Here is a 14129-nt window from a genome sequence, read left to right on the forward strand (position 1 = left end):
AAAACAAGCAGCAAGATTCCAGGAGGGCACTGCCTTTGAAGGCGAAAAATGATGGCCTAATAACAACTGGCAAGAAGGGTCAAGTTTAAAGCCAGGAAAATCTAAACGTTCAATTGCGAAGACAGCAGCTTCGCTTCGGGTCCTGAGCGGCTCCGAACACACCCCGCGAGGCCCCCGGCGAAGGGTGGCTTGGCTGCTGAAAGCAGCACGGCCGCTCCTGAATTTAGTCTCTACAACACTGCTTGGTACTACAACCAGCTCCCTTTCCCCACCTGTAAACTGGGCATAAACATGCTTCAGAGGGTGCCATGAGGATGATTAGTTCACATTTGAACTATGAAAGTGAAAAGCGCTGTATAATTATACTAAATATTAAAACCTGTAATTAAATAGTGTCAGTTTACAGACACTCACATATTACGCTCCCGCGCCCCAACCTCTGCCTTTGATAACTTCTGTCATGACTGATCTCTGAAATAGGCTTTATGTTACGTACTTACAGACAGTTAAAGACATTAAATAAAATATTTAGCCTAAGTATATAGAGATGGCCGTACATTTTTACTCATGCTCTACTACTGAAAATTAAAACTTCCACACAATCTTAGCAATCAAAGCAGGAATACTATGCACAGTTGTTTCTAACAACATAGACCAGAACAAAAGTTTTAAAAGGGAGTTAAGGCCTTTATATTTACGGTCCTAACACTTTACATGTTAAAAAGAATCCACTCCCAAGTGCTAAGCAGCAGAGCATTTTAAAAAAATACTTTTATCATTTACATAGCAATTTTAAGAGCAACTGCTTTTAAAATTAGCAACTGCATTCAAGAAGCTGTGCTGTATATGGAGAACTTAACTTCTAAAAGAAAACTAAACAGAAGCAAAGCACGAGTCATTGACTTTTCTTTCAAATCTGTATCAACAGTGGAGAGAACGTGGCCTAAAAACAGCCTGAGCTGCAAACTACTCAGGAGCAGATCGACAGTGTAATTTGGACAATAGAATGCAGCGTCTTTAAGACAAACTGCTTCCTTGATCCTTATTTCTGAAGCATCACAACAGTCGTTCTCATCTTCAAATGAAATCGCATCAACTTACTTACTCATTCCAATACTGCATTTTCAAACTTCATTTTATGAAAATCTTATGAGTTAAGTATACAAATGAACTGTAGATCAGTTAAATTTTATTAAATGTCATCTCATGTCAGCATTAAGGAGAAGACAGGGAAAAAGACTACAAACAAAAAGCATAACTTACTAGTACTATGCACAGATTGAATGGTCACAGCTAGAGAGCAAGGCTGCTGCATGCTGACTCACAACAGAATGATAATTGATTTTATAAACTTAGTGTCTTCATAATTTTTCTAAACAATAATTATATAAAAACAAAGATCATAAAATTAATGATTCAAAAACATTATTATGCCTTTGATTCCCCAAATGATTCAAAGTTATACGTAAGTCACTTCACCTTGCACTTGATTTCAGAACTCTGGGGTGGAAGAGAGCACCTGTGAAGCATCATTAAAGCAAAACAGCAACTGCCGTGAAGCAGCCAGTGCTAATACCAGAAAACGTACACACAGTACAGTCTACAGTAAGTTGGCAAGGAAGGTTAACAAACCCTCAAGATGTTTTTAAACTTTCAAACACTTCTTCTGTCCCTTTCATCTGCACATACAGCAAAATGCATAAACTCGTCTCCTGAAAGTATCTAACCTCTCCTGCTAAAATCCTGGTCTCACTAACATCATTAGCATTAAATTTCAAAGTCCACTCGTGCGGCAGAGAGAAGAACTTCCTCATCAGTATAAAGCAGCATGCAGTATTTTCATTGGGTCCCCTTATTTTGTTACATGTCTCAGAACAACATATCCTAATTTATTTCCTAAAATACATGGAAAACTGGTTGCCGTTTCCCACACGCTTCCCTTGCAACTCATTTCTTAAACCTGCCGGTTTAAGCAGGGCCATATGAAAGACTATTTTTTTTTTTAAATGTAATTTATATGCTTTAATAGTAATCAGCTCCCTTCTTCACTTTCAAAGAATTCCAGATGATTACCAATACAGAGTTTTCTGTTGCTCAGCCCTACTCTACAATTTCCCACTAAAAAGCCCTGTCATTTCAATTAAATACACTAGGTCTAGATTAATACACATTCATCTGTATGTCTGGATTACCCCTAGAAACTTCCAGCATAGGAACAGCACTAAATAGTCTGAAATCTTCAGGCAATATGGTCCTTTTTTATCCTTTTTAAAGCAAATCTGAGTATCTTTGGTCGGTTTTTCCTTGTCACGCGCCTCCGTGAGAGCTCTAGTTATGTGCGTTGCAGATGAATGTTTGCAGAGGAGAAACCTCGATCTGCCTGGGCAAATACAGATGCAGCTACCCAGGCACCTCTGCTTCGAAGCACACAGGAAGACAAACGGACCTAAACCCCTTTCTTACACTCCCTCCCTGTTACATTTAAGCTCACTTGCATCTGGTTTCTTATCAAAAAGTGACATAGATTTTGTATTTAATTAGAGAATAGGAGAAATTCTGGAGAATTCCATATGGTTTCTCTAACAGAAGAGATTACAACAGCAGCATGAAGCACTCAGAAAAAAACCAATACAACTCAAAATAAAAAACCGAATTGGTTTCTTAGGCTGTACTTCTACCAGCAAAAGGTAGGCCCCTTTTCGCTCTGCATATAATGAAGAATCGCGACGACCTGCCACGCCGCGTGCTCTGCTCCCAGCCTTAAAGCTGAGCCCGCCTGCCCTGCTCCGAGGGTACGGCAGCGGGCAGGGGGCTCAGCCAGGCAGCGGGATCCCAGCCCGCGCTCCCGAGCCAGCGTCGCTGATGGCAAGCGCTGCCTGAAGCTGGCAGCGGGGGAGCACAGGCTATCAGCATCGACAGCCACAGCGGTCTTCAGTACAGGTGACTACGACCCCACAGCTCTCCAGCTTTGAGACCATCAGGAGCGCATACGATTGTAGCTACTACAGCGTTACAGCGGATGCAACAAATCTTCTCAAACATAGGAAGTGCTTTTGTGTACTAAAGACTCTCAAAAAGCCACTTGTAAGGCAATCACTACTAAGTGCAAATCAGCGTGACAAAGACCGAAGAGGGTTACCAATATATCACTCAGCTTTTCTGAAGAAGTTAGTGAACACACCACATATTCCTGTGCTTCTAGCAGCATCCCCTTATTTTTTCCTGGAGTGAGTCTCAGTCAGGAAATAAGAACGGATATTGCATCACTTGTATCCACCGAGGAACTCAAAGGGATTTGTCATCTCAAAACCTGTGTGTGTCATCAGTGTAAGTCACTTCACTAGTTCCCCCAGTAACCTCTTTTACAGTGACGTGGTCAAAAACAGTCATCAAATGCTGCATAAGACAAAAATTTGAGCAAATGAGCAAGTACCCAATTTACCTTTTGTGAAAGGAAAGTACTGCACAGTTATTCCATCTCCCTAGCCAGTTCATAAGCAAGTCAACAAAAATGCTGTGGTCAAAGCTCTCGAAAGCCATAGATCATTCTTAAATAACAATAACAAGTATTCAAGAGAGCTCATTTCTTTTGCTTATTACTGGAATTAGAAGAAAAATGGAACGAGTACAGCCACCACAAGTGAAAAAATAGAACTTATATTTAACAAAGAAGAAATCAAAAAACCTCTAGGTAACAGTGAAGATAATTTTCTCATCTAGCTACAGATTCAGGACTTCCATTTGATTAAAGCTGTTTTTGCTACTTCAGTGCTAGTTCTCCTCTTACTTTTCTAAGAAAGTTTTTATAAGTAAACTTTTCCTCTTACTTACCTGTGCCTTCAAGTAGTGTTCAATACAATTTCTCTTCAATCAATGGTTTAGCGAGCTTAAACTGTTCAAAGGAAGAGAGGTCTACAAGACAGTTTTGTATAGTTTTTGTTCTGTAAACAGAACATATGCAGCACAAGAGATATGGTGATCTTGTGTTTATCAGCATATGCTTGGATTTCTTTTGAATTTTTTTTTTTTATTTAAGAAATTAGACTAGAGAGCAAAATACCTAATTACAGTATGAATCCCAGAAGAATGCTTACTTGCCATGCAATCAGAGGTGCTTACTTTTTCCTTAAAAGAATCCTGTATATTTTTAGCACAGCAAGCATGCTTAAAAAAAAATAAGACTATAGTTTTAGGAGGGTTCGCGAGGAAGAACAGAAAGCTATAGATCTCTTTCTGTAACTGAGCTTTTCTTTGGTAATAGCAGTTTATTTTTATGCTGCCTAGATTTTCTAGTTCAGTTTCTGGTATTTTATTAAGAAACACCTACAGTCAATGAAGACGCAGAGTAATCTCATTTACCAGGAAAGCATCAAGGAGCATAAGACAAAAGTTTAAGTTTTGTGCATATTTTTAAACCATCCCACTCAAACTTATTGTAAAAGTTCGTAATTGCACATCAACTTAACTTTTGGTTTCCTACTCTTTTACTATTTGGGCTGTGATATAAACATTAAATATCTCTCTAATAAATACCTTAAATACTAATGAGTATACTAAGTAAATATTTCCTTATTTTGACAATAAGGAAATAACTGACACAGAGATCAGCATGCCTCTGATTAGTGTAAGTAGACTTAATGTTGATCAGGTTTAAGCACTCTCTACAGCAGGCTTTCTTCTTTCTCTTCTTGCTTCACATTAGCTATAATATAGCTAACATAGTCATACACAGACATCAGTCTTTCTTCTCCCACCTTTGCTTCCCCTTCCCTCCCCCTTTTCTAATCACTTTCAACTGTACGTCTTCTCTGCGCCACTGACATTCACTCCATAACTGTTCTTCCTCTCAATTCCTTGTGTTCAGGCTACTACTATTCTCACTACGCATTCCTTCAGCCTTCACATCTGAGGCATCTTCCCCTATCGCTTCACGTCCTGCATCTGCTTTATCTTCCCTTTCTTTCCACTCCCAGACAGCTCTGCCACCCACCTTCGCATTTCTTTCTGCGACCATTAAAGAGAGAGCCTTACCTCTGGCCACCTCCCCAGAGCAAGTAGAAGAACACTACTCCTGAAACTCTTCTTCCCAGACTCATCCTGAACCCAAATTCCATCATGCAATAATTCTTTTTATTCCTTCTATAGGCTTCCTATCCAGTCACATTAGAATAAAGTTTCCTGTCACGACTACAAAAATTTGCAACATCACTCTTTCTGCTTTGTATATCCCCCTCCTATTATCCTCAAGGACTACTCCCAGCACCACCTGCCTATAGGTCACTGGACCATACGAAGAGATGTTAGTTTGCAGATGAGCCCTGCTAATGGAAAGACTTGCTTCTATTTTTCTACCCATACAGCATCATGTGCATTTTTATTTCTCTAATATTAGGCAGCTTGATTGTGCTTGTGTTGCAAATTCTGGGGAATGGTGGCCATACCTCTTAAAATCTAACATATAATAACTGTTGCTGTAAACAAACGAACAAACAAAAGGTTGCATTTAGACTACTTATGCTTTCCCTCTAAACTGCACTTGGAGTTATAGCACTGGTCACATTCGAGGACATTTCTACCAGCTGACCTTACAGGAACACAGGACTGTAAGAAGCTAGCTGGGTCAACTCAAACTGTCAATTACCCACTTCTAGTCCAGCAGGCAGCCACCTCAGAAGCCTCATATCACAGTCAGCACCCTTTAACAGACACAAAAAGTTCAGTACGAGAAACTGAAAGCCATTAAAACTCTGCGCTGCAGAAAGAGAGCAGAAAGATCAAGACCTTGGCTGACGCTGCAAAAGGCTGCTGCAAAAGTAATAGGAAAATAATATTGAAATACAGGATTTACATTTCTCCTGACTTCACATACAAACAAAATCCCAAAGGATAATAAATGCATACTTAATGAATGAAAAAACAGTAACACCCACTTGCTTTTATACTTTGCCATTAAACAAAATTACACAATCAAAACGTCAAAAGATTAGCTTTAAAAGAACAAAACAACAAAAAGATGCAGTCGGTAAGCTGACTGCAAGATAGCGTCTTTGAGCAATGTGCCTATACAAAGAAGAACATTCAGCTTTCCTAGCAGGAAAATACAATTGAGAAGTAGGTCCAACCACATATTAACAGAACGGCAGGCATCAATCTCATTGCTTATGAATTCTTTTCCCTTTCACAAAAAGTTTACTTTTCTAAATATCTTAAAGTAAACCTTCAACAACAGAATCCTCTTTTGCGGATTCACACAATCACACAGTAATTCAGGTTGGAAGGGACCTCAGAAGGTCACACTCCTTGTGAATGCCACAAAAAAAGCTCAAAAACCAAAGAATGAGGAAAAGTGAAGAACAGGTATCAAACTTACCATGGACTTGATTGATTTCTGAATTCTGAGAAAGAATTTCATCTGCTAATTTTTGAGCAGTTGGCAAAACTTCTGTGTGGTGCACTGTGATCAAATACTGTACAAATTTTTGTAGTTGGTCTCTGTTCATTTGAAAGAGTGTCTCTGAAATGGGAAGATGCAGTTTGACCTGATCTGGCTTGCGGATCCGGTATAAAGAGAGTGCCACAACGTGGGCACAGTAAAATATGTCCTTGTTTCCACAGCTACAGGTCACTGAGGTAATCTTGCAACGATCAAAGCTGATAGCTACATTGCAAACAGTTTCTGGCTCCGATTGCATTGCAGGCTCTGTCACTGTGCCACTCAAGTGGAAACCTGTGCAAAAAAAAAAAACAAAAATGCTTACATTATTTGGTAAAATACTATGAACTCATTGTCAACTACCTTTCATTAAGAGCATAAAAGTCATTTTGATAATATTTTAAAGATCTTGCTTTAATTACACTCACCTATGAGGAACCCTTTCTTTCCTAAATACCCTTTTCATCTCCAATAAAATCCATCAGAGGTAAAAAGCCCGTTTATGAGCCTTTTTTTGCCATTCCAGTCTGATAACAAGAAAAATATTTGGTAAAAGATACCTGTAGAAACAGAGTTTCACCTGATAAGACCAAAGTGAAACTCCCAGTAGCTCAGCAAGTCTGCAGCAATTTTCCAAACCCCACACCACAGACTGTACACCTCTGAGCAAATTTAAACACTCTTTCAATAAGCCAGAGGGAAGTAGTGCACTCTAGTGGCATGAACCCAGGTCTTAATCTCAACTCTGCCACTGATTCACTTAACGCAAGTCACTTAACCTCTTTGCTTTCACCTCTCCAACAGTAAGCTGATGCTAAAGCTCACCTTCACCTAAGCGATGCAGTAAGACAGCTATATTTGTATAGCGCTTTGGAGATGGAAACTGCTGCAGTTACCAACTTACAGGAAACCAGACTTACAGCACCGAATCAGACGTGTGCCGCTTTTTAGAAGTCTGCGTTATGAGCTTGTTTGCCATTCAGTATGATAAAGGACAGGGCAGAAGAGCAGAGCTTTCTTATACTGTAAGAAGGTATGGTACATAGCAAAAAAGGTGTTCACTTCAGTGAAGACTCCAGGACTCAAAAAACAGCCTTGAGTTGAGGTCTTAAACACTGTGCTCTGAAGATCAGACCTAAACCTACCTGTTTTCCCAACAGGAAGACACAACTTTTGCTCTCAATACTTTATCACGGAACAGCAGATTTTTTTTTTTGGGGGGGGGGGGGGAGGGGGGGTTAGATTTTACATAAGCATGACCCTGACTTCGGCTCAAGCATTAAGTCAGAGGTATAGATACAGAGCAACACAACCAAATTTCATATGCTGCATCAGTAAACAGTGCATATAAAACAGAAACTATCTGGACCAGACCCTAACAAGTAGGATGTTACATGTTAACTATTTATAATGGAAATAACATAAAAACACACTCTCTTAAAGTCAAAAACTGATTTTAGTATTGTTAAAATACAGGAAAAATGTCGTAGGAAGAGGCATCACATGAAAATTAGGTGGAAAAAAAGGATTCTATATACATACCTCTAGGCCAAAATGTTATACCTTCAGTTGTTTCAAAAAAAGCTCTTTGAGTTGCAGGAAACAAAGAGGAAAATGTCTCATTTTTTCCATGCGTTTACACTGTACATTTCAGAGCAGGTTGCGTACTCAGCATCACTGTTTGGATTACGTTCAACTGCAGTACTCTGATACGCTACTCTGAATAAGCACACACTAACCGAGACTTTGCAAGAGGATGTTTACCAGCTAAAGTAGTTACTGATGAAACTCAAGAGGCAGCAAGTTGTAAAGCACAGAGAGGAAGGGGAGCGAGGACGAACAAGCCTAAAAGTATTTGGTATTGTTGCTCTTGCCTCCTCCCAACACTTTTAAATGGAGAAGGGGAGTAGAACTGCCCTCCCAATCATGAACTCCTCCCTATTGCCCCCCACCTTTTTTTTTTTTCCTAAGTAGTCATGACACGCTCCTGCGAGTGCTCTCTCCAAAACAAACAACAATAAAAGGCTTTGTTAAAACTTTGTCAGCTCTATTTATTTCAGGCCACTTCCCAGTAAATGAAAACTGGGTTGGTAGTCTCAAGTAAATTCCTATTGGAGTACGTTGCATGTTGTATTGTACGGGAGATTTTCTTTTTAATAGCAGTTTCCTGTGAAGCACACATGGAGCTGTTTCTCCTCTATGAGCTGAGGAAAAGCCTAGCACTTGAATAACAAGACTGAAACGACCTGATCCCACTTCCTTCCTACTACTCTTAGTAAGCAGTTAATCTCCCATTAATTCTGGCAGAAAAAGACACAATGAAAGATTTTCCATGAAATCGATTGAAAAAATTATGACCAACCAGCTACTCCAATCATACTATCACTTTTAATTTGTCAGCATGCAATTCAAGCATTCAGAATGACATAGTCTTCCTGGAAAGAGGAACATCTCCAGAAATACCTGAAGTTAAGAGAAGCACCTTCAAGCCCTACTCGTGTTCAAACACACACACAGCTCCCTGCTCCTCCTCCCTATCCACGGAGATTTGTTTGAGAATTCATGTTCCAAGCAGCAACATTTATCAACAGAGGTCCTGGTCTAAACAATGACAGTGCTAACACAGTAAAGTTACCTAAGCTACCCTTCTTAAGTTACAGAGGATTCAAACAAAAAGCCCAGCTGCCATTGCAGCCTAAAACGTAGCAGCTCTTCATTAACTATGTTGCAATGACATACTATGCCTGGTAATTATGAAGCACTATTTTGCACTTCTTTTTTTTGTCTGTGTATTTAAAGAAATAAATTGTTGTTAGTAAATACGACCCTTAAAAAGGTTTCAACATGCCACAGAAAACCATACAGGAAATTTCACCTCAGAAGCCCTGGCAAGGCTGTTAGAATTTAATCTGTTGGACATCAAATACCACCTTTGGCACTAGTCTACAGCAAGGCAGAACACTATACAGGGAGGACTGTTCCCCTCGGGTAGACATATTCTTAAAAATCTTTTTTTTTCCCTGACCATCCAATATCCCCCAAACTAAGAGTGTCAGAAGTTTACAGCAGGGGAAAAAAAAAAAAAAAGAAAAAAAAAGAAAAAACAGAACAGATTCACTGTACACTGCTAAAAAGAAACAGTTGAGTTCAGCAGTAACCTATCGCCTAGCAAGAAGAGAGGTGTTGCAAGCTCCTTGAAGAAGGCCAGAAGAATCACCTGCATTGGGCCTCGAGGATGGGGACATTGCACTAACAAATCCAAAGGAGCAGAAAGTCTCATTTGCTAAAAGCTGTAAACCTTCTCTCCAAAAAGGTATTTCCCTTGAAAGAGAAAATTCATCTTCTACTCAAAGTTATAAACCTTTACTGAAAACACTTATCCTTTCCAAAGAAAAACTCCCAGAACTGTAGTGTTTCACCCTTAAAATAAATAGCTCGTTCATTTTTTTTATCTAAAGATAACAAAAGAGTTGCAAGCAGCAAAGTGTGTGTTCACTCCAGAAGCTATTTATGGACCAAGGATGTTTCACCTTTTCCCTTCAGCTGCTGCAGTTCTAAACATTTTCATGTTTTCAAAACAGCACGTGACCAGTAATTCAACCTCTACTGACATTTTCAGTGCGCAGAGGGTTTGCATTCTGCAAAAATGTATTTAGAAAGCCAGTTAGAGCATTAAGACAACATATCAAATGAAGCTCTTTCACTAAGGAATTTTGCTTCTGTTGTTGAACGCTCACCTCAGAGACAAACGCATAGCAAAAAAGTGATTTAGCAGCTGAAAAATAGTGGGGTTTTCAGCTGCTGTACTTCTGGAAGGAGACTGTGCCAAAGTGTCATCAGAAGGAAAGCGTTAAGAAGTTGCTGAATTTTACAAAGTAATTTTCGTCACAACCTGTCTGACAGAGTCCTACGCATTAGCTTAAAACATTTTGGGACTGTGAAACAGTTTGATAAATGTACGTTCACGTTACTACAGTGCGTTACTACATATTCTTCAGATGTACTTCTGAGTTTTGTCACAGAAAATAAGTATTTTAGAACAAAACAAAAATAAAGGAAACTGCAAATTGTAAGAATTAAGAAGAGAGATGGGAGGTGGCGGTGGCATGAGGAGAAGGATCAATAGGTTGGCTTTCAGTTACTCAAGTCAAGCAAATTTTGAAATAGTGAGTTCCATTAATTCAACATGATAACCAGCCAATGTATTACAGTACATAAGAAGTGTCAATGATATCTCACTAATTTTAACTTCTCCTGTCACCTCGTGTAACAAAGTATCTTCCTCAATCTGAGATTTTACTTTGCTAAACTTTGTGGCCCCTAGTCAAAAATACCAATAACATGACATCGAAACACGTTAACAGATTGAAAAATAGCAGGCTTTTCTTATGAACATATGATAGAACTTCTTTAATGTAATTCATAAGAAAAAAATCCAAATATGGACTGCATATATTAAAAACAAAAACAATCACAAAATTTTGCTGTTGAGAATTCTGATGATTAAAAAAAATGGTCTAAGCTCTGCGCCTCCAGTTGAAAGCTTTGATTGAAAAACAATCATATATCACCACTGTGTATAGTTTATTTATGATATGAAAAATATAAAAACATCAGAACTGTAATACAGAAATATCCTAAAATTTAAAAAGTGACTTTCAATAGCTTGGTGCCATGTGCCTCTTGAGAACACATTGCATACCGCATCCACTATATACATGTTACAAAAATTAGGAAGTATGCTAGCAACTGTAGTTGGAAAATGATAACTATTGACCCACTAACCCTTACTTTTTTTCAAGTAGTTTACAAGAACTATCTGTATACTCCTATTAAACTGGGCTGTTTTACATGCAGAGAGTTTTGAAGAAGAGATCAACAGATGAGGTTTACTTATAGAAGACCTTTCCTTCCTGAAAGGAAAGTGAAATGCAAAAAATGGGAGCAGCTTGGTCTGAGCACTGGAAAGTGTGCAGTGAGCAAGCCTTGTACGGATAACCTCCTCCTGTGAAGGTAACAATCAGTATCATACCTTCTATCTTTAACAGTCATTCAAATTAACTTGCTGGCCTGCCAGCTAAAATTTATGCAGACTACTATATTACTTGGCAAACATATAACCACTCTTTAAATAATAATAATAATAAAAAAACCCTTTGCTTCATCTTGCCTACCAAATAACAACAAGAAATCCTTATGGAAAGTAGTTCCCAACTGTGCCCATTAGCTATTTTTTCATAACTTAGATCAGTGGTTGCACTTTTTTTTTCCCCAGGACAAGCAAAAGTCTAAACCATGTTTATCTCATTTAAATTTTGTTTTTTAAGAAACGGTTTTCCTTTAAGATGGCAAAGTAGTATCCTAAATTCAATTCTGTCTGAACTTTGGAACACTCTAAAAACAGACCAACAATACACTTTGAAATTATTTTTAAGTCAAAACTTTGCATGCCACCACTCAGCCTGGAGCTAATGTTAACAGCCTATTTATAAACCAGAGAAAACAGTGATTTAAAATGGAAAATACTTGCCCATAGTACCTTAAACACACTAGCACAAAAGGTAATAAGGAGTGGAAAAAAGGACTAATTAACACGGGCGGTACATAAGATGTTTACTGTATGCAGTGAATGCACCCAGTATAGGATAGCTTATGTTTTGAGAGCGTTACCACCTAGAATAAATTTTGCATCGCCATTGCACCCAAACATTAATAGAGCACCTGTCACACACAGCTGCCACAGATTCCATGACTCACTGTCATAAAGCCAATAGTCAGGATTTGATATTTCGGATCGTTGCATACAAGTGAGGGAGCGGAAGCAGCGATACATAATTCCCCGCACACACTCCCCTCATAACTTGGAAGTTCCCTGCTTTGGGCGCCTGTCCAAGAGGGGGTATGCCGCAACAGTGCCAGAGCTAGTGACTCCAGTGCTGAGACTTACTTGTCCCAACACTGTGATTTCAACAGTTATATTTTAAGACAAAATTCTATCAGGACTTTCTTCAGCAGCCCAACCTTCAAGTCTAAAAACTGTTGAACTACTCATGTCCAACAGACAAAGGCCTTCGCTCACCTCTGAAACAGAGCTACATAATGCCTCTGTATCACATCTCTGCTGCTCAAAAGCAACCTTTTGTGGTCCAAGCAGGAGTCATGCATGACTGTGGATGGGATACATCTAGCCATCCCCCTCTTCCCTAGAGGGAAGGAAAGGCTGTTCAAACAGCAAATAACGCAGCCAAACGCCTTCCCCTACCCCACACAGCCTTATGAGATCCAGCCTGTCTTAGGACAAACACAGACTGCAGCAGCTCGTGCCGCCTGGAGGTGAAGGCATAAAAAAAAATATGCTCCCCATGAGCGCTGCCTTGAGGGTCCTTCAAAGTTTTGCTCCTATCCCTCTGGCTAAACAACTTCCAACCCACCCCATATGAACCAAAGAGTATACTACAGAATGATGTTCAGCATTGCTCTCATCCTCAGATCACATCTCTGCAAAAACCTAGAAAGAGTCTGCACTCCAACCATTTAATATGGATATAATCAAGCCCCTTTCCGGTGGTGGCAAGCATTAGCTTTGCTGGAAAAGTGAAAGCAGCAGTGTCTTGGTGTAAGTAAGAGATACCTTAAAAAGAATTTGCCTTCTGGACAGCAGTAACATAGAACTCTACCTCTAGCACAGCGATGCTCAAATTGTGATCTAGGATGCTACGACCAACGATGCTTATGGCCCACAGAGCACAAGCAGAGCAGAAGCAGTAAAGTATCTTCAGTTAAAAGTTTAACATAGTGCAGAATGTTCTCTAGAAGTGTGAACGCTGACAGATTTCTTTCAGATAAAGAAGGGCTAAGAGTTTAACATCCTCTCTCCGTACAAGAGTAAAAGAAAAGAAAACCAAAACCCTCAGTGTGACCCTAGAAACCCTGAAGTTGATGGGTAGAAAAGTACAGTTTACTGTGAGATATGAGCAGACAGGAGGTTCATCAATACATCCTACAATTTTCCTAATAATATACTCCCAGGGAATATGTGACAGCTATTAAAAATTAAAGATGCCCAAGAAATCATAAGCTTCGCAGAATGTGTGCAAATTAACATTTTATGATTTACGATGCATGGAATATGGTAAGCCTCAAACTTTTGAGGGAGACGTAATAGGCTATCGGAGCTGAGGGAAACTGGCTGGAACCGTATTACAAGGGCTCACTGCAACAAAAGTGTGGAGAGGGAGTCATCAAAACGACTACTGGCGCTGAAGAGAAACTGGAAGCAAATTCAGAAGGAAGAGCAAGAAAAAAAAAAGGATAATTAGTACTCAAGAAAGTTGCTAGCGGTGGAGGTGGAGTTACTCCAAAATAATTGAGCTTTTAACCAACCAGGTCAGCTAGTTATACCAGTTAATACACATTTAAATGTTTATCGGTGAGCTGTAATGGAATATAAATGCAGGCAGGCATCAGGCTCAAGTTTAAATTCAATCACAACAAAAGCTGGAAACACAAGGTTAAGACAGACTACTAATCTTCAGTTAAGTTTTGATAAGCAAACCCTCACTCTGTTTCACCATAAACCTACACAGTTTGGGGGAAACAAAGCAAGCCAGAATAAAGCTGGTGAACTTGGTGAGCTCTGTTGTTTTGCAAAGGGAACAGATTGAGATAGCAGGATGTGCAAGCAGTTTGCAAGGAT

The 14129-nt window shown here is 39.3% G+C and overlaps 1 protein-coding gene across 2 annotated transcripts in view; it reads right to left on the reverse strand.

Moving 5' to 3' along the window:
* LOC104146912 (zinc finger SWIM domain-containing protein 6) overlaps positions 1–14129 on the reverse strand; it is a 116529-nt gene that overhangs the window by 46255 nt on the left and 56145 nt on the right. For both annotated transcript variants that reach the window (XM_068927476.1, XM_068927475.1), the window contains exon 2: positions 6371–6727. In XM_068927476.1, coding sequence (XP_068783577.1) covers positions 6371–6727 — 357 coding nt within the window. The remainder of the gene's footprint in view (positions 1–6370; positions 6728–14129) is intronic.

The sequence above is a fragment of the Struthio camelus genome, chromosome Z (assembly GCF_040807025.1).
Source record: "Struthio camelus isolate bStrCam1 chromosome Z, bStrCam1.hap1, whole genome shotgun sequence".
Taxonomy (NCBI): Eukaryota; Metazoa; Chordata; class Aves; order Struthioniformes; family Struthionidae; genus Struthio; species Struthio camelus.